The 22267-nt window shown below is 43.8% G+C and overlaps 4 protein-coding genes across 6 annotated transcripts; 1 reads left to right on the top strand and 3 right to left on the bottom strand.

The window, feature by feature from the left end:
• Positions 1-321: 321 nt before the first annotated feature.
• On the bottom strand, positions 322-2693 carry LOC119557717 (protein prenyltransferase alpha subunit repeat-containing protein 1). The gene is made up of 3 exons (XM_037870599.1): positions 2180-2693; positions 1678-2066; positions 322-1610 (listed from the first exon to the last, which is right to left on the bottom strand). The coding sequence occupies exons 1-3, from the start codon at positions 2263-2265 to the stop codon at positions 889-891; spliced, it is 1197 nt and encodes a 398-aa protein (XP_037726527.1). The 5' UTR covers positions 2266-2693; the 3' UTR covers positions 322-888.
• A 363-nt stretch (positions 2694-3056) lies between these two features.
• LOC119556278 (U3 small nucleolar RNA-associated protein 15 homolog) lies at positions 3057-4956 on the top strand. Its single transcript, XM_037868328.1, has 2 exons — positions 3057-3221; positions 3293-4956. Exons 1-2 carry the CDS (start codon positions 3129-3131, stop codon positions 4805-4807), a joined length of 1608 nt encoding a protein of 535 aa, XP_037724256.1. The 5' UTR covers positions 3057-3128; the 3' UTR covers positions 4808-4956.
• Positions 4957-5083: 127 nt separating this feature from the next.
• On the bottom strand, positions 5084-11940 carry LOC119556279 (ubiquitin-conjugating enzyme E2 Q2). 2 transcript variants are annotated; one of them, XM_037868330.1, is made up of 9 exons: positions 11904-11940; positions 10101-10960; positions 8161-8277; positions 7777-8064; positions 7246-7320; positions 6887-7178; positions 6661-6809; positions 6518-6596; positions 5084-6443 (listed from the first exon to the last, which is right to left on the bottom strand). In XM_037868330.1, exons 2-9 carry the CDS (start codon positions 10260-10262, stop codon positions 6412-6414), a joined length of 1194 nt encoding a protein of 397 aa, XP_037724258.1. In that variant the 5' UTR covers positions 10263-10960; positions 11904-11940; the 3' UTR covers positions 5084-6411. The 2 variants fall into 2 exon arrangements, with proteins under 2 accessions (XP_037724258.1, XP_037724257.1); XM_037868329.1 differs by lacking the exon at positions 11904-11940 and having other exon boundaries at positions 10101-11032.
• An 850-nt stretch (positions 11941-12790) lies between these two features.
• Positions 12791-16935, bottom strand: LOC119556669 (hypoxia up-regulated protein 1). 2 transcript variants are annotated; one of them, XM_037869026.1, is made up of 3 exons: positions 16729-16935; positions 15800-16113; positions 12791-15715 (listed from the first exon to the last, which is right to left on the bottom strand). In XM_037869026.1, exons 2-3 carry the CDS (start codon positions 16108-16110, stop codon positions 13240-13242), a joined length of 2787 nt encoding a protein of 928 aa, XP_037724954.1. In that variant the 5' UTR covers positions 16111-16113; positions 16729-16935; the 3' UTR covers positions 12791-13239. The 2 variants fall into 2 exon arrangements, with proteins under 2 accessions (XP_037724954.1, XP_037724955.1); XM_037869027.1 differs by lacking the exon at positions 16729-16935 and adding an exon at positions 16513-16660.
• Between the last annotated feature and the right edge of the window lie 5332 nt (positions 16936-22267).

Here is a 22267-nt window from a genome sequence, read left to right as displayed (position 1 = left end):
ATATGATGCATTTTAGCCGGTCCTTCCTGCTATTAACAAATCGATATCTTGAAACTGAGAATGCAATTCCACTTGATTTGGTTACAAAATAGTTTTACAAAACAGTCATAACACACAAGTGCTTGGCAAATCAGAAAATACAATATGATTAGGATGAATATTATTTTATAAGATAATGATTATGATATATACTTTGCATATATAGTTTTTTTTTTCGCTCATAAATTTAGAGCATTACTTTCCAATTTGATATAAATTTGCTGATTTTGCGCTGTGCTGGCGGTGGGAAACACTTACCCACCCATTAAGCTGTCACCTTCATCATCTATTGGTTGAATTTATTTAAAAACTAACTGCAAATTGGCTAACAACAAACACGTGCATGGCATGGCGGTAATTGGTTACATCGTACTTCTGAACATAAGGCTAACAAATCTGGCCAGATCAGATCGAGAACAGAATCAAACAGTTAACGCTAACAGTTATCGAAATGCAATTGGTGGACCCGTAGGGATCCGTCGTCATATCGGGCTAGTTGAACTTGTCTTTGGGGGCGCACATATAGAGTATATAGATAGAAAACCTCTTCCGTTTCCAAATCCGTTTAAAAAATGTCTTCTCTTACCATTGCGGTAAATAGCTATTACTCTTTGAAGTGTTTAAATAAAATAAGCATTTTTAAATAACAAATACTGCTTGCAACAACTCCTCCATTTCAAGGCAATATTTTCTTTTACAGATAAGATTATTTCGGTTTTATGAAATCTAAAGTTGCAAAACGCACTTGTCGCATTTTAAAACGGAAAGAAACGGAAGAAGTTAAGAGTAAGTAATCCTATTGGGGTAGATTGATTTGAGCTTTTTCTCAAGGTTTTCAGGTCCCGCTGTTTAGTCCGCCGGATAGCCAAAGCTTAGGTGGAGATTGCACCACCTACGGTGCTTTCCGCCTAGAGCGGATTCATCACGTCGCACGGTACTCAAAAACGGATGCTTTTCGAAGTCAAAGTTACCCAAATGCGAACGCAGATCATCGGCCACCGAGGAAGATGGTTGACCCGTGGCCAAGCCAACCTGTAAGCGAACGCATTGCTCCACGATGAATTTGAGGGCCGCACGGCGATGCAGCTCAAAGCAGTCCCGCGGTCCGTACATCAACCGCTGCTCCGCACACAGCCGCATATCGTTGGCGGCCACATTGCAGCAATAGAGGAATGATCTCAGCTTTTGGCTGCTCATCGAACTAAGGTCCGCATGGGGCAGCAGCAGCTCCAACAGAGCCTCGGCCTTGGGTTCGCATTCCAGACCATAGTGGGCCATCAATTGTTGCAGACTGGCCAACGGATATGAGCCACTGGCTCCGGAATCGTTGGGCAGGGCAAAGTTGAGCTCATAGGCGCGACCCAGTAGCACCTGGCGGTAATGGTAGCAGCTGTAATCACTGATGTGCTTGCGCATGAATTTCTCCGTGCGCAAGAGCTCCGATTGGAGTAGGCAGGGGCCGCTCTGTAAAATCCACTGACGGTGCGACCAGGCGTGGTAGTTACTGGCGCACCTATCAGCGGCCCTTTCGCAGATCCCAATCTCATTGGGCCAGTCAATGGCATCAGCGCCTGAACAAGCAGGGATAACAAAGCGTTAACATAACTGAAGTCTATAATCTCCGCCAGCCACACTTACTTTGAAAGGAGTACAGCCACCGACGGTAGGCGAACGCCTCATTCGACTTTGGTTTGATAGAGAGCACGAGGGCGGAGAATTGCAGCTCCTTGTTGATGCTCAGCCGGTTCTTTTGCACCAACTGGCGGCGAATGTGCCAGAAGGTGGTCACATCCGGATTGATCAGGAGGGCCACGTTCAGGTATTTGGCCAGGGCATCACTCTGCTGCTGTTGCTGGAGCGTCCGGAGCTGTTGAGCCGACGTCTGGCGACGGTGAGATATTAGGGTGCGGTGGGCATGATCGTAGACATGCTGGGCACACCACGATTCCAGGCCAAGATTGTGCTCAACATGCACCACCGGCGATTTGTTGCAGTTGGTTTCCTTGGGTATGATCTCGAACGAGGCGCTGGTGGGGATGGCATAAGACGTTCAGAAATTAGAGGCGCTTTGAATGGCAAATTAGAATTCGGTTGATCTATGAACTGAACGTTTTATTATGATTCTATTGGTGGGACTCACAGATCCTGATCCTTAAGGAACACCGCATTGATGTCCCTTATGATCTTCTCGCAGAGCACCTTCTTCTCGTTGCGTTCCTCCTCCATGGAATATGAATATGAAAATGGCCTGAATGTGGAATTCCGATGTGGGTGATTCTTCCGCGGGGATCTTGCTTCCGTTCCGTTCGATACGAGGTCTCAGGCACATTGATTGCCTCCAATTAATATTAGCATGCTCAATGCCTCTGCCTCCGGTTAATTAAGATTTGAACAGAGTATGTGGAGGAGGAAGATGGTGGAGACTGGAACCCTGACTATGCGACTATGGAACCCCCAGTGGCAGCGGCATCACAACAAATAAATTTCAATTAAGCCGGGACACGAGATCTAGCCTCTATTATTAATGTTTTTTAGTGCCCAGTGCGAGGGGCTGTCACTCAGGCTCTGGTCTGGTTTTGCCCCAAAGCGCGCTGCTCCGGCGGATCGCAAACTCGTAAATGTTGTTCTCTTCTTTATTTGGGGACAAATACGGCAAGCATATGTTTGTTTGCAAACATGTGTTTGCCTGTGCACGATAACACACGCACCTGCCACGTCTATCGATATCGATAAGTGGCTGGCCGTGGCACTGCCATCTGGCGGGAAAAAAGCCAGACTTTTAACTAGATTTGAAAAATGTATTAAAAGTATATTTATAGTTTGGTATAATATTAAAAATATAACAGGCACACAGCCAAAAATTTCCATAAGCCATTTAAACTTTTTCATGATTTGGTTTGGTGCTTTCTTAATAAATTCAATACAATTTTATATTTTCCCATGGCTTATTTCCACCAGACTTGGCTCGAAACCAGCCAGACTGTCCAGCACTGCCGAACTCTGGTCACACTGATGCGTGTTAGTTTTTCTGAATCTGCAGAGGAACACGTGCGCGCGAAAACAGAATCACTAGATCACACACAGCCAGGATGCAGAGCTCCTTCATCCCACTGAGCGCACGGCGGTTTCAGCAGCGGGCGCAGGTGGAAACCCCGGACACACTCTACTGGGACCGATTGGCGGTGAGTTTACTGTCATAGAAAACGATCAAAATGTCATCAACAAGTTCAATGTTTCCCCTTTGAATCGCCAGAAACCGGAGCTCCTCAAGGAGCACAACACCATCGACTATGTGGACTTCAGCCCCAGCGATCCGGAGAACTTTGTGCTGACCTGCTCGGTGCGCGTGCAGATCTACAACCTGGTGACCAAGCTGGTTGTCAAGAATCTCTCCCGATTCCAAAAGACCGCCTACGGAGCCACCTTCCGGCAGGATGGGCGACTCCTGGCCGCCGGCGACGAGGAGGGTCACGTCAAGCTGTTCGACACCACCAGCCGGAATATCCTGCGCCTGTTCAAGGGTCATACGGCGCCGGTGCATCGTACCTTCTTCACGGCGGACAAACTGCAGCTGGCCAGCTTTGGCGACGATAAGGCGGTCCGTCTGTGGGATGTAGCCAACGAGAAAGTAGTGCAGACCTACGGGGACGCGCACACGGACTACATTCGCGCCGGGGCCATGCACCCGCAGGCGGCGCACATGTTCGTCTCCGGCGGCTACGATGGCAAGATCAGTCTCTACGATACGCGTGCGCAGACGGCGGTGCAGCGCACTTTGGATCACGGAGCTCCCGTGGAGTCCATGTTATTCCTGCCCAACGGCTCGATCTTCATCAGCGCCGGTGGCAGCCAGGTGCGCGTTTGGGATCTCATTAGCGGCTGTCGCCTGCTCACCATGATGTCGCAGCATCACAAAACAGTGACCTGTTTGCGGCTGGGCTCCGATGGCAGGAGGCTGTTCTCCGGCGGGCTGGATCGCCACGTCAAGATCTACGATGTGAGCACCTACAAGACGGTGCACACGCTGACCTATCCCAATGCCGTGGTCAGCATGGCCGTCGCCAGCGGGGATCAGGCTGTTGTGGCTGGCATGGTCGATGGTCTTGTCTCCATTCGTCGCATGATCGTGGACAGCAAGCCCAGTCATTTGAAAAAAATCCGAGCGGATCGGGAACGCAATATGTACAAGGCGTCGACACGACCAAAAGACACCCAGCAGCCGGATCACATCATCAAGGACCGGGTCAAGGGACCGGGATTGAAAAACTACGATGTGCAGCTGCGCAGGTTTAACCACAAGAAAGCATTGGACGATGTGATGGCGGTCCGGAAGATGGAAAAGCACCCGGAGGCCGTGGTGGCGGTCATCACGGACCTGCTGCATCGAAGATGTCTATACAAGGCTCTCATTGATCGTCCCGAAAAAGTGCTCGTAAGGTTTATCAACTTTGTGATCAACCATTTGGGTGAGATACGATTCATGCGACCGCTGTTGATGGCCGCCAGCACAATCTTGGATGTCTTCGAGCGGCAACTTGTGACCTACAGCCAGAATCTGATGCAGGTATTAGAACGATTGGCTCACGTTATGCAGCGGGAGGTGAAGCTAACCACCGATCTGATGCAGCTAAAGGGCGCCATTGATATGCTCATTGGAGTTTCAATGGACAATGGCGAAGTGGTTCATAAATCCACATATGTGGACACCAAGGGACAGAAGATGCAGCCCTCGTCGGCGGCGGAGAAGTACGTGGTCATGGTGGAGTGACCCAGGGCATCGTCATTTAACGATTCGGAGTGATAGTTTAAGTCTAAAGCCGTTAGTCTAACTTTATTTAATGTAGGCATACGCCAAACAAATATTTTTTTTACTTAAGTTTGTGAAGCTAGTTTAATATTAAAAGTGTTAGCAACCAAGACGATTGTTGTTATTGGGCACTCATAAAATCATTCTGACCTGGGGTACACCCCATCAAGTAATTCAGAAATCCCACAAAAGAACACCGAACCAGACTCAAAATAAAGTATTTGTCGATCCTTACTATGCATGTATATATCCTTCTTTATTAAATACATACTTAAAATGAACATTTCGTCGTGCATGCCAATTTCCGTTTTGAAATGTACAATGAAATTTTGTCTGCCGTTGTACGAATAATAAAAAAACAATGATAATGGGGACAGCAAAACAGTTGTCCTCGAATTAACTCGTTTTCTTTCTTTCTTTTTTTTTTTGCTTCAACGCATATTACAATTGCAAATATTTTCGATTTTCGTTCTCCAACTACTCGATTTAGCTGTTTATTTTTAAATTTTTTTTTTTAGGTTTAGATTTACGTTATTTTACGATTATTTGGAAAGACGAATTTACACTTAGAATTTGCTCATCTTCGACGCATCGTTTTGTATTATACTGCTTAAGCTAAACTCTCGCGCTAATATTAATATATATCTTTATATTTATGTATATTTATATTTATATGTATGTATAGGTATATATATATATATCTATTCCGCTTGACGTCGCGACAATTCTTTTGCCAACTTGCCGCTTCATTTGTTTGCTTACCAGTTAAAGAGAAAAAAATATAAGATACCACGGATTTGTTAAATTAAAATAAGAATACAATTAGGCGTCTTAACTAGTTTACAACTTTAGGGGCGTGTGTGTGTGTGTGGTTTGTGTGGAGTGTTTAGGGGGCTGCGGGTGTTGGATGGTGTTTGTTTGGAAGGTGTTGTCGAAGCCACTACATTTACAACTTTTAAATTACAAATTATACTCATATACATAACAGATATTGCCTTTACATTTTACACCCTCCGGCTGCTGATTTCTTTTTCTACTTCTGCTACTGCGCCCTCACAATCAGCTCCGGTTTCCAAGACTCTGTACAAGATAGACGATTTGGGCCGCGGGATTTGGTTAGAAGACTACTCTACACACTACATAGAAGACGAGTGGACATATACATATGAATTTACTTGCAACAGAACAGTAACCGTTAATACAAAACGTGTGTTCAACTAGTCGATATAAGGTTTACAAGCGTGCAACTAAACATATGCGAATGGCTGATGGGCTCTAGGCTCGAATGCATCTAACTAACTATCATCGACTTCGCAGCAAGCAAGCAAAACATTGTGGGCCTTCCTCCTTAAATTCGGGGGCTCCGTCCTTATTGGTCCTGACGAGTTGACACATCAGACATGTCATCAGATCAAACCGGCAGTGAGTGGGGGCTGTGGATGTGGATGTGGTTGTGTGCTTGGCGGATGTGCTAGGGTAATGTTGACGGGTATGAATGGATGTGTGTGTGTTGGTTGTGGCATGCGTTATTCTATAAAGGATGTGCGTCTGGGGACTCTTCTGTCTTAGCCATCTTCCTTGGGCGGTGTGAACCAGCCTGCAAAAAAGAACAGAAGATGGGTTATCTCTTAATTGGATACTCTGCTTGGTCTGTGTTATTCTGGAGCCTACCATTCTTTTCGTGAATCTGCACCAGTGATTTGAAGCTCTGCTGGGCTCGAGCCAAACTATATTGACCCTGGGTCAGTGCCTGTTAATGGGAGATGGTAACAAGTGATTGTGTTTCCCACTTAAATGTCACGAATTTCACATACTTTGGTGGCCCCGAACTGGATGCGCGCCTTCCCCTTGACGAGGGTGGCTGCAATTTGCATTATTACCGCCTCCACGGTGTAGGCCGAGCTCCAGCCCTGTTTGGTCAGTAGTTCCATGCAGATGGCACCGCCGATGAGCACATATCCGCCTTGGAAGTAAAGCAAACATTCAAGTTAAAGCCCTAGATTTACTCATTTCCTCATTGGCCAGCCAATGCAATCCCACCTGAGATAATCGGATGGACGACGCGCACAAAGGGCGGCTCGAAGGGATACGTCTCCTTGAAGAGTATATTGAGCAGTATGCTGTCCTTGCCCTCCTTCTCCTTAAGCATCAACAGATCACTGTGCAGCGGACTGTCCGGATCGACAGACTTGAGGCGTATGTTCCACTCGTAAATCGACTCGTTGACGAGCTCAATAGAATACATGTTCTTTTTGAAGGCGTCCGATCGATAAATATCACGTAGTTCCTTCATCAAGCGATCGGTTGCCTGTACGGAGCCCGAAACGGAACCCTAGAAACAAACCAATCGAAACATTCAATATATAACACGTTCCATTGTCAAGAATCATTGAACTCACTTTTAGATAGTCTTGTCTTTGACTTTGACGCAGTCTTTCTAGAGTTGCTAGGTGTTCCACTTCCATGTCGTCCTTCTGCAAATTTAAAATTCAAAAAGAACTCTTAATTATCCTTCTATACCCTATAGTAAATATACGGTTTCAGGTCTATCTAAAAGTATCACCAATTTCCTTGTAATACAAATGCAATTATTGATTCGACTTAAAGTAAATTGTTCCAAAGCAATTTCCAAACAAATCCAAAAATAATTGGCAGCTATGCAGTATTAACTCAAATTCGATTGCAACGAATATAATTATTTTGTCGATTTCAACGCAATTTGCTAGGAGTAGTAGCTAGTACTTAAAACGTAATTGCCACCTTGCCCACACGATGACACTACAATAAAGTTACAAAGTAATATTTGGAAGGTAACATGTGCAAGGCAATTAGGGTATGAACTGAAAGAGGATTTTTGCAACGATACGAATATCTGGACATTATATCGAAGCTATATGGCCAGCACATCCTTTCCTGCAGCTATAGCGCACCTTGTTTGTACTTCGTACATCATCCATTTCCAGCGGCAAGTCCTCGTCGCCCTCGCTCTCCTGTTCGCTCTCGCCGATGGGATCCTCGATCTCCTCCTGATCCGAATCGGTCTCTTCGTTGCCATGTGGTCCGCCCCCGCCCCCCGCTCCGCCGCCTCCTGGCCTCTGCTCGCAGCGGAGTGGAGAAGCGGATGGTGGCGGCGTTTGCAGCGGCAGGGCCAAATTATCGATGTCGGGTGGCAGTGGAACGTTGTGTAGTCGGCACAGCTCGCGAAGCAGTATGCCCACCTGCACATATCAAAGATTAGCATTATTATAATCATTCTTATTTGGACTAGAAATATGTAGGGTTATTGGTTATAGGGTTATATGGGGTTTTCGCACCTGATTAATCACGTGATTATCACGTCCATTTGTATTGCTAAGTATTTGAACAGCATTTGTGACGCTCGTCTCCTCGCTCTCGGCGAACCAAACTGGCGGCGATGAGGGATAGGTTTCCTGCGGAATGACCCAAGAACACATAATCATTAGTTACATTAGCTGGGGAGACTTGGATTTTTGAGAACAAGTGTTCTGGTTGATAACCCGTCTAGATAAGATCAAGTATGACCAAAGATTATCGGACTTGTCGTCAATTTCGATTTCAATTTCATAAAACTGATAAAGCCTGACTTTCCCATTGAAGAAATACCTAAGCAATATACTTATTGGTCATTTATACATATGTGAGTATCAGTAGACACTGAGAACAAGAGAAGCTCGTAGGTTTTATTGGAGATCTACTGTGTTTCTAGCCAAAGGGGGTGGGCCTTGCGAATCGCGTGTGTGGGGTGGGTCAAGGACTTTGACTTTGCACTCGACAATTGGACACAGACAAAAGATCCCTCTTATTTCCATTCTCGTACCCGTACTCGTTTTTTTTTTCCCGTTTTCAGGTGAATTTTTCATCGTCGTCGTCGTCGGGGCTACTTTGCATGCACATGTAAATAAACAAATAATAAACGATGGAGAACCGAACCCCACAACAAGTACGAAATTATAACCTTTAATTAGATCGTTGAACCAAGCGGGGATCAGTGATCACAGAAGACAGAAAACAGATGGGACAGCTTGGCAACCGATGATCGTAATCGTGAATCATACCTCACTTTATATGGCACAGAATTGGAACGATTGGGACATCCATTGGTAAAATGTAGACAAAATGCATGTTTTTAAATATTAATTCTTATAATATGTATGTGTAACATTTTTCAAGACTACATCCTATAGCAGCCATTGGAAGGATCAGTCTAAATTGGCCAAAAACAAAAGGAAAAGCACAAAGAGAGCGGCCAAAGGGCATCGACTACCACGCACACGCATATACTAAACAGATACATATGAATATCCCATCTCAACTGAGCAGCGTGGGAATAAAGAATCGGCACAAATCTTAATCTTCACATATATAAGTACGCATAAGCGGGAAAGAAAGAGAGGGATAAACGATAAAGTAAAATTGAAGAAGAAGAATAAGGATGGCACTATTTAAAGGAAGAAAGGAGAAACTTAGGGTTGCCAAAACAGAAAAATAATGAAGATTATAAAAAATCAACTTATGAGAAGAAATATATTTACTCAAAACATTTTTATCAGAGATTTTGATCAAATGTCAGTATTCAGTATTCAAATATTTATGGGATAAACAAATATATCGAAATAAGGTGTTCGAATCATTAACCCTAGGCTTTAAAACTCGGACCACTTGCTAGACCAGCTATATATAGAAACCTATACAATCACAATATAAATAAAGTTATCGTTGCATTGGGGATAAAGTGGGAGTGGGGGTAGGGGTGTGAACGAGGGCGCAATAAAAGTGCTGGGTCAAACAGTGGATGGTTACCTCCCCCAGCCCCAAATCATTTGTAAACACTGCGCTATGATAGCCCCACTCCAATACCCCTATCTATCGATAACGATAAATTTTAAGCCAGATACACAGAAAGAAAAACAAATCCGTGCCGCTTCAAAGCTGTAATCGTTTGAACTTGATGGCGAGCTTAATGCGAAAATTATTTTTAAAATTGCCGAGAAGGTTACTTTCATGGAAAAACTTGTTAGAAATCCATTGGGAATCTGGCTGAATTTGCATTTCTTTTGCTCTCAAATGAGTCAGACAGTGAGATTGGGTTGAGCACTTAATTAGCAATTTAGAAAGAAAACGTTATTTTTATAGCTTAGGGTTTTGAAAATGTCACAAAAGTAAAAAAAATCCTTCAAAGTAATCTCTATTTTTTCACTGTGTGTGGGAAAGTCAAGAATCATGGGCGACTTACCGTTATGTTGGCATGGATATCGTAGCGCTTTCCATTCTTGTCGATGAACCGGCAGAGCAGCTCGTCGACGCTGGAATTGAGGATCTGAAAGCGCTCGTGATTCTTCGGGAAGATCTTCTCCAACGTTTTGATTTCCTGCTTCAGGGTGTTAAGGCACGCCATCTTGTGGCGGGCTTCAAAGGCAACTGGTCTGGGCTTCCTTTATTGTTTTTGTTTTTTGGCTCTTACTTGGCTATTGTGATTATTATTGTGGTCCAAGTGGAGTTTATTTTTGTGGTTCGTGGGGTTTTCGGGAGCCGACTCCCCCCTCTCTGCAGCTCTTTCTCTTCGACTTCCAGGCGAAGAAAGCTTGTATTTGTTGTTTGCTCCCCTCTTTGCGGTCTCTTTCTGTCTGTCAGCTGCTGCTTGGACTCGCCGACACTAGATGGCGCTGTTCCGTTTTGCGTTTACGGTTTCCACTTTATATATATATATATATGTATATGTATGTATTTCGGTGCTTATTTTAGTTATTGTGATTTTTAGAATAAAGTTTTGCTTATGCTTGGAGGTAGATTGAAAGGGCGACTATTTTGAGTTTGAGTCGTCGCCGCCGCCTGGTTGTTCTTTGTTGTTTCCCTTCCGCCTGGCTCTCTCTTCTCGCTCTCCTCTTTCCACTCCACTTCCAGTTAACTTCACTCTCACTGCTTCTTCTTCAGCTCCTGCGGCGCCCAGCATGCGCTGTCTCGCTCGCACTCTCTACTTTTTTTGGCGTTCAGTTTTGCACTTTGATTTTTCCGACTTCGACTTATGAACGTTTTCTTTTCGTTTGCTTTTTTCAGTCCACTTTATTGTTTGTTGGCTTGTCCTGGGGGTTTTAACTGCAAATTTAGTTTTAAACACGTGTTTCACTTGGTCTGTTCTTAACATTTGTATTATTATTATTATTGTTGTTGCTAGCTAGCCAAAACAAAAACAACAAATGGCTTACACACACACACACAGGCACAGCAGACAAGACCTGACACGCACACTTGTGCAAATTGCTAGCCCCCTCTCACTCGCACAGCAGGTCTTCTTTTCCCTTCTTGCCTACGCAACGATCGGAACTCATCGAAAAACCGATTGGAAATCGGCGAAAAAGAAGAGAAAAAAAACAACAAATTTTGCGTTTATCTCCTATCCCCCCTTTCGTCGTCTGCCTTTTCTGCTGCGTTTGTTATTTTCGTGTGCTCACACGGGAAATTTCTACACAGAAAAAGCTCGCGTTGAAAGAAAAATGGAGACAGATGAAGAAAATCCATGACAAAGAGGAAAGTGTCAAGTATGGGCAATCGGAAATCGAAAACTGAGCCAATTTTTTGCCGAGGCTCCACTGTGCACAGCTGCATAACTGTTTTCCCCCCGCCACACTCTTTGCTCTGTTTGTCCCCACCTCCTGTTACTTTTTCATCCATTTCTCCTCCTTCCCCTCCTCCAAGTCTGCGTTTTCAGCATTGCATACACACACACACACACTCCCGGGCAGCTCGCACACACTTAAAAGCAGTCTGCAACTTGGCTTTTTAATCATTTATCAATATTTAGGCGACCAAAGCAAACAACTAACAACTAAAACTAACGGAGCCCCAAGAACAAATCCTTTGTTTGCACGGAACACGGGGCACAGAAAGAGACACAGACACACGGGAAAAACGGGCACAAGAAACAGCAACTCTCATCGCACACACAGGCACACTTGTGCGTGTATTTGTGGGCAAAACAGCAGCTGGGTGAATTTCCCAGAAAAAAAGACAATACAATAAAAAAAGAAAAATAACACACGAAAATTTCACGAAGAATTTAATTTAGTTTCAGTTTCCACGCACGTCCGCCCGCTTTACCTATTTTTTTACCAACAACTAGGGATGTGAAAAATATATCAAAATATCAATAAATCGATATTTTTGAATAAAAATAAATATTTATATCGCGATATTTTTCACCTGATATCGAATATCGGTATTTTATTCAAATATATTTGTGATATTTTATAATTTATAGTGAGAAAACAGCCCGTGAAATTAAAAACGCGAAAAGGATTTATATTTTCTACTTTTCGCAGCGGTTGGCGGATGGTCACACCAGCTGATTTCGACTTGGCTCTCTTCTCCTTTTAAAAGAAATGTTAAAGTACGACGTTTTCTAACATTGCTGTTAATGGACCTGCGCCATAGGGATGTGAAATATATAAAAATATCAATGTATCGATATTTTGAAGGAAAATAAATATTTATATCGGTATATTTTAGGACTTTTTAAAATCACTAAAAAGGAATTTGGGTACTGGTATGTATAGTTTATTAATGTAAATTGTAAGCTGAACATTTCAGTTCCGAAAATTTATGAAATTATACAATTGAGAACCAAAGCTACACTGTTAGTAATTTAGGTCCCTAAGTCAACATACCTAAACTATCGATTGCACTTAGGCGGCAAATTTGAAAAATTGTGAATACATTTTGGAACACAATATTCAACAGCCCTGCCCTCTTCTTTTACAATTGTGTTCTGCAACAAAATCAAAATCTAACATCATTGTCACCCTAGACAAGCTACATTTATCTAAATAAATAATATATAATAGTCATCTAAATCTTTCGAATCGTTTTAAAAAACCAAAACAGCTTGGATGAGTAGGCCAATCCGATTGCAACACAATACAAACTTTATTAGCTTCTCTTTCGTTCTTGACGATTTCAGATTTATTACGATCTTAACTCGGCTCCCCGCCCAATTCGTTTTGCTACTTTCGCTACAATAGATCAATAAGATATAGTGGATATATATAGGGGTCGTGTGAGTACTTCTTCAAGTCTTGTATTTCCTATGCGGAATGGTATGGAAATGGAAAATGGTTTTTACATTTAGTTACGGTTTACATTATTTTGTGTGTCGTTTTTGTTTTTTTTTGTTTTAGATTAGAAGTAGCATAATTTAACCCCGACTTTAGCTAAAAAAAATTAATAGAAATTAAGACGCCCCCGATTCGTGGCCATTTGCCGTCTTTTTCCCCCTGTGTAACCCCCAGATTTGAATCCTCCTTCGAATCCTAAGACAGGCACTTGGCTTTATGCTGCTCCGGATGCTCTTAATCCTCCAGTCCTCGTAGTCCGGCTCCTTAGAGCTCACTGTGCGGTGTCTTGGCCTCCTCCTCCTCTGTGGGCGTGGGAGTTATCTCCTCCACAGGCTCCTGCTGCTCCTTTTCCGGCTGTTCCTGCTGTTCCTCGGCCTTGGCCTCTGCATCCTCCTCCGCCTTGGTGCCATCGCCACTGCCAGAGGCCACCACCTCCTCCTCCTTCTTCTTATCCTTTTCAGCAGCCGGCTTCACCTTGGGCTTCCAGATCTTAATCTTGTTAACCAAGTACTTGACCTCGCGATCCAGCAGGCTCATCTTGTCTGTGATATCCTTGACAGTCAGCCGGATATCTGCGTTCTTGGCCAGCTTCTTCTGGGCTGCCGTCTCCGTTTTCAGCCAAGCGTTGGTCTCGGTTATAACTTTGTCCAACGTTTCGATTTCCACCTGGGTGAAGACGTCCTTTTCGGGATTGGTGTCTTTGGTGAGATTGCGTCCGGTGATGAGGAACTTTTCGGCGCCATCAATCATGCCCTTGAGGGCCTTAATGGCCTCCGGTCGCTCCTCGTGCTCCCAGTGACGGGCCAAAAAGACGTTAGAGAGCTTTTTCAGCTGCGCCAGTTTTTCCTCGTAGATTTCCGCCTTGGGATCCTCCAGATCCTCGTACAGCCATTCACCCAAGGTGCTGCATTCGGCCAGGAGTTTCTCCTTCTCCTCGGCGGTGGCGCACTTGGCATACGAATCTTCGTCCAATTTCTGTTGCACCTCAATGATGTGGGCTTCGAGGGCATTAAAGGCGGACTCCAAGCGGACACGTTGCTCCTCAGCCTTGTTGATGGCAGCCAGTTTGGCCACCGAGCTCTCATAACCCGAACCGGCCAGAGGAAGAGTGAACTGCGTTTGGGATTCATAGTTCACCGGGGACTTGACAGTCACCAGCTTAATGGTGTCGTTTTTGGCCTCAGCCTCCTGCTTGCCGTTCTCCTCAGACTTTTGCTCCTTGCTGCTGGCCTCCTCCTTGGCCTTCTCAGCCTCTTCCGTTTTGGTCGAGTCGTCACCAGCATTGGATGGCTCCTCTCCCTGCTCCGAGTCCTCCTTCTTCTCCTCCTCACCTTCCTTGGCGAACAGCTTACTCAAAGTGCTGCCCAACTTGGACAACGTGCTGTCTTCATCCGCATCTTCCTCGGGCTTTTGCTTTTCGTAAACATACTCCACGCCTGTGCAGCGGAAAATGCCAGAGTCATCTAGGTAGAAGTAGGCCTTGATGCCCTTGTTGTCCACCAGTTCCTTCTTTGATTTCTCCAGCAGTTCCTTAACCTGCTTCAGTTGCACCTTGGTCACATTCAAGCTGCCCAAAGCGGCGATCTCTTCCTTGCTATAACGATCCAAATCGGCGTAGTTCACATAGAACTCAAAGTCGTCCGTGTGCTTGTTGAAGGTGATGACCTTCTTCTGGGGATAGGGGTTCATCAGGGCGAACAGGACACGTTTCACCTGCTTGACGGCAGCACCATCGCCCGGATCCCGCTCAAAGGAGACTTGCAGGGGCAGCAGCGTGGCGTCCTTGACCACAAATTTCTTGACTTTGAAGCCGGCGGATAGGTCGGCTGCCTTATAAACGGCACCCATGGTGGCCGACTCATCGGCATTCAGATTTTTGCCCAGTTCCTGCTTAATGAGAGCCTTGATGGTCTCCTGGACACGTGGGACTCGAGTGCCGCCTCCGAACAATATCACCTGGTTGATCACATCCAAACTGAGGTGCGACGAAGCCAAGGCCTGTTCCAGTGGCTTGGTGGCCCTGGGCCAAAGATCCTCGCAGATCTGCTCCAACTTCTCGCGGGAAACGGTCAGCTTAAAGTCAATGTCCTCCAGCAGATTCTCGATTTGGGCAAAGAACTCTGTATTGGCAGACAGAACATTCTTTAGGCGACCCGCCTCCTTGAAAAGTTTGGCCAGCGCCTTGGGGTGTTTGGTCACATCGGTTTTGGTCTTTTTCAGTGCATTAAACTCCTGGGCCAGATAGTCACGCAGTCTCAACTGGATCTCTAGGCCACCCAGGGTGCGATCATAGCCAACGCCGAGGACCTGGACCACAGGATTAATCTCCTTGGTCTGTTTGTCCTTCACCAACTGATAGCTGACCACAGCGGCCGAGGTCTTATAGGCGCCCATGTCGTAGAAGAGGAAATACTGAGCCGTTTCGTTGATTTCGCCACGATGGAAGACACCGTAGTTAAGGGCCACCGCCGCATAGTCGTTGATCAGTTGGAGCACCTTCAGATTGGCCAATTGGGCCGCCGACAACAGGGCCTCCCTTTCGGCTTGACCAAAATAGCCGGGCACGGTCAGAACGCACTCGGTAATGGGCTGCTGTACGGATTCCTGGGCAAATTGTTTGGCCTTGACCAGCATCTGGGCCACCAGCTCCTCCACGGAGAACTCTTCGGTATCGCTCTTGCGGAAGACCACGGTATTGCGCTCCGGATCGCCCACAATGTTGTAGTATGGAAAGCGTTTCCTGAAAAACCAAAAATATGTTTGATTTAGCGATAAGTTATTGATACGCAACAATGACGTGGCCCACAGCAGCCCACTTACTTACTTATACAAATCCACAATGGGATTATCCACCGTCTTGCCCAGCAGATCCAAAAGATAACCATACGCCGAGTTGGGATCCTTGATGCCAATGGTCTGGGCATCCTCGCCAATGGTTCGCACACCATCGCGGAAGGCCAGGATGGCTGGGGTCTTGCGCTTGGACTCGCGGTTCAGGGCGATTTCCATGGGCACGCCGGGCGAGACGACGCCCACCTTCATCCACTCGGTGCCCAGATCCACGGACATCACGGCGGCTCCCTGGGAAAGGGCGATCCCCGCCAGCAGGGCGCTCAATAAGAGCACGAGTTTCATGGTCTGTGTGGGAGACAAAAAAGTTGGATTGGTTAGAGACCTTTTAGAGCTCTTTAAAGAATGATTTCCTCCAGAAACTGGTAGATCTTTCTAGACCCTAATCAACCAACCTTTGGCAGATCTTTCTAGAACTTAGCTGAAGGACCATTAATACAGCTAAGCTTCAAAATTTGTAAATCACACTTTATCATAAACAGGTCATAAACAACATAAACTATATTTTGTTGAGTTCTTTTTTTAATTCAGCTCAATTAGACTTAACTATTATTTCGATTTTTACCAGTTTTTACACGTATTTTGTATAGAACTGAATATTAAACTGGATTACCCGTAGAAAAGTAATGCTCATGTGGCAGCTAAGAATGATATGTCTATAATTAATAGACCATCTATAGAGTTTACCGGTGTAATTTAATGGTAAGTAGTTCCTAGTTCCAGTAGTTTTTTGGATGAAATTCGCCGGAGAGAGCAATAACCTTTTCTAATTCCACATTTCTTCCGCAATTCTTTCTCTTTTACTTCTTTCTTCGCCCCTTCTTTTTTTGCAACGCAAGCAGCTGTCTGCGTCCCCAACGCCCCTCTTTCCATCTTTCCAGCCAAGTACCGCTTTCCACTTACGTGTCCCGTTTTGTTCGTCGCTTCCAGCTGTCCCTCGCGGATTTTTACTGGCGGCCAATCAAATCGACTTTTATTCACCGGCAGGCAAATAGTTATTAATTATTCAATTCACAAAAATTCACAACGTCGAGTGCGATTCGGCGATTCGATTTCGGAAAAAAAGAGTCGCCGCGAACACGGACTGATTTATTTGGCGACGTAAGAAAACGTAAGGTGTCGGCAAAACGTAAGAAAAGGGAGATGGAAGATGCGAACGTAAGTGTCAGCCAAACGTAAGCCAACGTAAGTGTCAGTAAAAAAGGGAGATAGCCTCAGCGTAAAAGCGAGATGCAAGATGGGAGATGGGCTCTCTCGAGAGCGTGACGTGTTGATTCCCGGTCGATAGCAATCGATAGAAACAATCGATATCTGTTATTATCGGAAAGCAGTGTTTGGCGCGCGCACTGCTTGTTTTTAAATTGTGTGCTTTTAGAGCTTTTAAGTTTGGGGACCAAAACTTAACAAAAAACTTCACTTTATTGCGGAAAAAAAATGCACAAGAAATTAATATCTATATTCTGACCTTTATTGGTTTAACAAGAAAGTGAGAAGCGGAGCAAATATTTTACTCAGTTCAATGTTCAAACTGTTAATATATGTAGGTAATAATTGAATATTTTGTATTTAAAAAGCATTTAAACCCACTTATTGACAGCTCAGCATTCCATTAATGGCCGAGTTTTTAGTAAAAGTGCTGACACATAATTAAACTAATTACTTTGCATACTCTTTTCTTTTCGAGTTATTTGGAGCACAATAAAAAGAAATAATAAATTGCACAAGATTATTATAAATATTAATAAATACAGAAAGTGTAAGTAGACATTTTTAACATGCATGATAGCATTAAGAGAACATTAGTTACGAACTCCCTAAATGAAGGGTATTTAAATTGCTTTAATATGCTTCCCAAACTCAACGCCGACTCACCTATTCGCGGTAAAAATAAAAGTGTCTCGAAAACGATCGAATCCAGCGAATTTAATTGGAACCGCTCCCAATGCAGAATATCACCAGCAACAAACCGCGATTGCAAAATATTCTTGGTGAGTTGGAAAATTTCGCTGATCTGTTTTTCTCTTGGCCATATAAAACCAGACCCCTTTCCCGAAGCACTAGTCAATAGTTAGTTAGCAATGTGTGGACGACGACAACTTATCTTGGTGGCCGTTGGTTGCCTTTTGGCCACCGCGTTAGCCGTTCCGTCCACCAGGAATGGGGAGTTCGAATCGGAGTTCGACTACGATGAGAGATACACTAGAGAAATTCCGGCGCGGGCGTATGCCACTCCGGTGGTTTACAGTTCGCAGTCCAGCTATTCAGCGCAGGAGGACCAAGGATACTCCGCTCCTGCGGCCCCGGTTTATTCACCAGCTTATTCAGCACCTGCAGCTCCCTCGTATTCAGCTCCTGCTGCTCCAGCTCAATCGTATTCAGCACCTGCATCATCGGGCTATTCAGCACCTGCATCAGCCAGCTATTCAGCGCCTGCTGCCCCGTCATACTCAGCACCTGCAGCTCCAGCTCAATCGTATTCAGCACCTGCATCACCAGGCTATTCAGCGCCTGCTGCCCCATCATACTCTGCACCTGCAGCTCCAGCTCAATCGTATTCAGCGCCTGCACCACCCAGCTATTCAGCGCCTGCTGCACCTTCTTATTCAGCTCCCGCTCAATCATATTCAGCACCGGTTGGTCCTTCATACTCGGCACCTGCTGCGCCATCTTATTCAGCTCCTGCCGCTCCATCGTATTCAGCGCCCGCATCATCCGGTTATTCATCCCCTGCCTCATCTGGTTATTCAGCTTCATCTTATTCAGCTCCAGCCGCTCCATCATACTCCGCACCAGCGGCTCCCTCATACTCTGCACCCGCTGCTCCCTCATACTCCGCACCAGCTGCTCCATCTTATTCAGCTCCAGCTGCTCCCTCATACTCCGCTCCAGCTGCTCCCTCATACTCCGCACCAGCTGGTCCCTCATACTCCGCACCAGCTGCCCCATCTTATTCAGCTCCTGCTGCCCCATCTTATTCAGCTCCTGCTGCTCCATCTTATTCAGCTCCTGCTGCTCCATCTTATTCAGCTCCGGCTGCTTCATCTTATTCAGCTCCGGCCGCTCCATCTTATTCAGCTCCGGCTGCTCCATCTTATTCAGCTCCGGCAGCTCAATCTTATTCAGCTCCGGCTGCTCCATCTTATTCAGCTCCGGCTGCTCCATCTTATTCAGCTCCTTCTGCTCCATCTTATTCTGCTCCAGCTGCTCCATCTTATTCAGCTCCGGCTGCTCCATCCTACTCCGCTCCGTCTTATTCAGCACCTATCGGTTCTCCCCCACCATCTGCATATTCAGCTCCCGCATCAGCATATTCATCTTCTGCTGCTCCAGCGAAATCGTACTCAGCACCTGCATCATCGGGTTATTCAGCACCTGCATCGTCTGGATCATCATATTCAGCTCCAGTGTCCGCGGGATATTCAGCATCGAAGTCCTCGGCTGCTGCTTCCGGCTATTCGGCTCCTGCCTCGAAATCTTCGGGATACGCTCGTTCCCAAATGGACCATCGCATCCTTGGTCTGGCAAGGATTGCCGGCTATGGATCTGCAGCTCCTTCGCGATCTTATGGCGGCGCTTCAATTCCCTCACCATGCGCCAAAAGCTATGTATTCAGCTGTTCCAGCGTTTTTACTCCAGCTCCTTGCGGCTCGAGTAGCGGTTACTAAATGTACATACGAGACCAACTTAACTTGAATTCAAGCTTAATAAAATGTGGAAAGGAAATTGTTACTTCTTAATACAAGTAGATGAGTGGGTAGTAAATGTTTATAGTGTTTTTTCCCAAAGAGACCTTTCGTCCTAAGCAGGTACAAAGATTTAAGGTTAAGGACAATAAAGAACAACCCTTTTTTAAGTAAAACAAAATAAAATAGAACAAGTTGCTCTTAATTTAAGTTCTCTTTAATGGAAATGTGCAGATGAGAGAGAGAACGATTTCAATTGAGAGTAAAAACAGATCAGAGCTCAAGCGGATTTAAAGTGCATTGGAATGTACATATGTACATCTGAAAGTTTCGAGCGGATCATGAAATTGGCTCACTCCAGGGTGGACCGCAACCGCACTTATTTTTTTCAAATATAATTTAATTTCCGTTTCATTTTTAACTTGGTACGCCTTGATACTTGATCGAAAAGAGGCAAATCAAGAAATATTTTGTAAACATAACACCTGTATCATTTACCTGTGAATATCATGATCACCTTTACACTTTTTTATGTGTAGATCTTAAAATCGAAGATTATAATTTCAAATAAAAGTACTTGAAGATAGAGAAATGATAATGTCCACCCTAAAACTCACAACCACGACTAAAAGTGAGTAAAGAGCAATGAAAAGAGCACGAGAGGAAACCAAAAACAAAAATAAAGAGAATTTCGTTTCTTCTCAGATCAAGTTTTATATTCACAACAGAGAGTTAACTGATAGGTTTGAGTTATATTTCGAATTAAGAACTGCTTACCATTCATCTTCATATGAGAAATGACATAAGAGAGACCTTAACCTTTCTGCAGTAACCGTTTCTGGACGAATATTCTTAAAGTAAACCCAAATCCCTAGAAACCCAAAATGAAAGTGGCACAGCACTAAAAGTTTTCTTGAATTCAATACATATACATACATTTAATACATTTTAAATAAGCATTACTGGATGGCTATAAAGGTTATCTTTGCTTCATTTTTATCAGTATTGTGGGAAAAGGGAAAAATTTTGAAAATTTTTTAGTTTTTAGAATCAGCCGGAAAATTACTGAGTTCAATTATCTAGCTTGTTAGCTGTCCAAAACAGTGCGGCTTTTAGATATCGGTCCAGTTTTGGCCAAGTTAAATTAAACAAGGATTACGAAAAATATCGATTTTTTGCCAAAAACTAAGATCCTTACTTTTCGCCCAAAAAATGTCAGTATTTTGGGCGTAACAATAAAAGTAATGCTCTCAAAATAAAATGTCATACCTTGCTGAACTCGTAATAAAATTCCCAATCGATTGGCATTTGCACCTAAAAAATTTTTATTTTGACCAATTTTTGCAAAAAATTGTGATCTTACCCCTTTCAAAAAAAGTGAAAAATTTCGAAAATTTTTAGTTCTTAGAATCAGCCGGAAAATTACTGCGATCAATTATCTAGCTTGTTAGCTGTCCAAAACAGTGCGCCTTTTAGATATCAGTCCAGTTTTGGCCAAGTTACATCAAAAAAGGATTACGAAAAATATCGATTTTTTGCCAAAAACTAAGATCCTTATTTTACGCCCAAAAAATATCAGTATTTTGGGCGAAACAGTAAAAGTAATGGTCTCAAAATGGAATATCATACCTTGCTGAACTCGTAATAAAGTTCCCAATAATAAATTGTGTCCTCCACAGATCGAAGTCCCCAACTCCATTTGGAAAAGTCATAACATCACACTGAAATCCACTTAAATGTCATATTTTATGATCCCTGATCGCCGATCATACAAGGCAGATATATATACATATATAATAAAGCAGACCAAGGATAGAAGAGATATATGCTTTTCTTAGAATTTATTTGCAAATTGTTCACTTATGACCTTCGCTAATGAATTATCACACTAAAAGCAACTCATAATAAATACGTACATCTAGGCTCTGTATATTTAGTTCATATGTCATTTGTCATTCAATACAATGTTACTTGACCTCACATTGTGAGTTGTTATTTCTCTTTCGCGGTCTATATATTCCATTAAAAAGCACTTATGTATCCTTAACTTCTCTACATGTATGTATATACTAAATATATATATATATATATATCTATATATAATCTCTATGAAGTTAAATCATTTTTGGAACATTCAAATGATAAACAAAAGAGGAAAGCCATCTTTTCCAACTTTGTAGCTACAATTCATTGATCGGAAATCAAGTAAATATAGTTATATTTATATGTAAGTGTATGTGCTAGAGAGACTGGTCCATAGATTAAGAGGTATTATTCAGTTGGCAAATCATAATTGGCCCACTTAATATATGTATTTATTATCTGTTCCCCCAATTCTACTTTTCAATTAGTGAAATCAACATATATATTGCATGTTAATACCCGATTTTCAATATGTTTAAGATATTAATTTATATCAATATCATTAGTAAACAAATTATGGTTTGGTAAAAAACAGAATGATTATACAGGAAGTCAGGCGTATACCTCACTGCATGAAGATCTCCCACATCAAGAACATTATAATGATCCCATTGGACTGGAAGCCACAAATCTCTTAGCCAAGGCCAAAAACAAAGAGTCATCAAACGAGAGCGGCATTGGCCAAATCCAAAAAGACCGAAAACCCAAAGCCCGAAAAAAAAACGAAAGCTAAAGCCAAAGACCCATCTAAAAGCGGGTTGAACGTCGCGTCGGTTCAAAAATTTGGCATTCAAAGCGAAAATACGAAACTACAGCCAGCGGAATGCAGTCAACGG

This window comes from Drosophila subpulchrella, chromosome X (genome assembly GCF_014743375.2).
Source record: "Drosophila subpulchrella strain 33 F10 #4 breed RU33 chromosome X, RU_Dsub_v1.1 Primary Assembly, whole genome shotgun sequence".
NCBI classification, from domain to species: Eukaryota; Metazoa; Arthropoda; class Insecta; order Diptera; family Drosophilidae; genus Drosophila; species Drosophila subpulchrella.
Note: the sequence above shows the minus strand (reverse complement) of the source record. Positions and strands in the feature narration are given on the sequence as shown.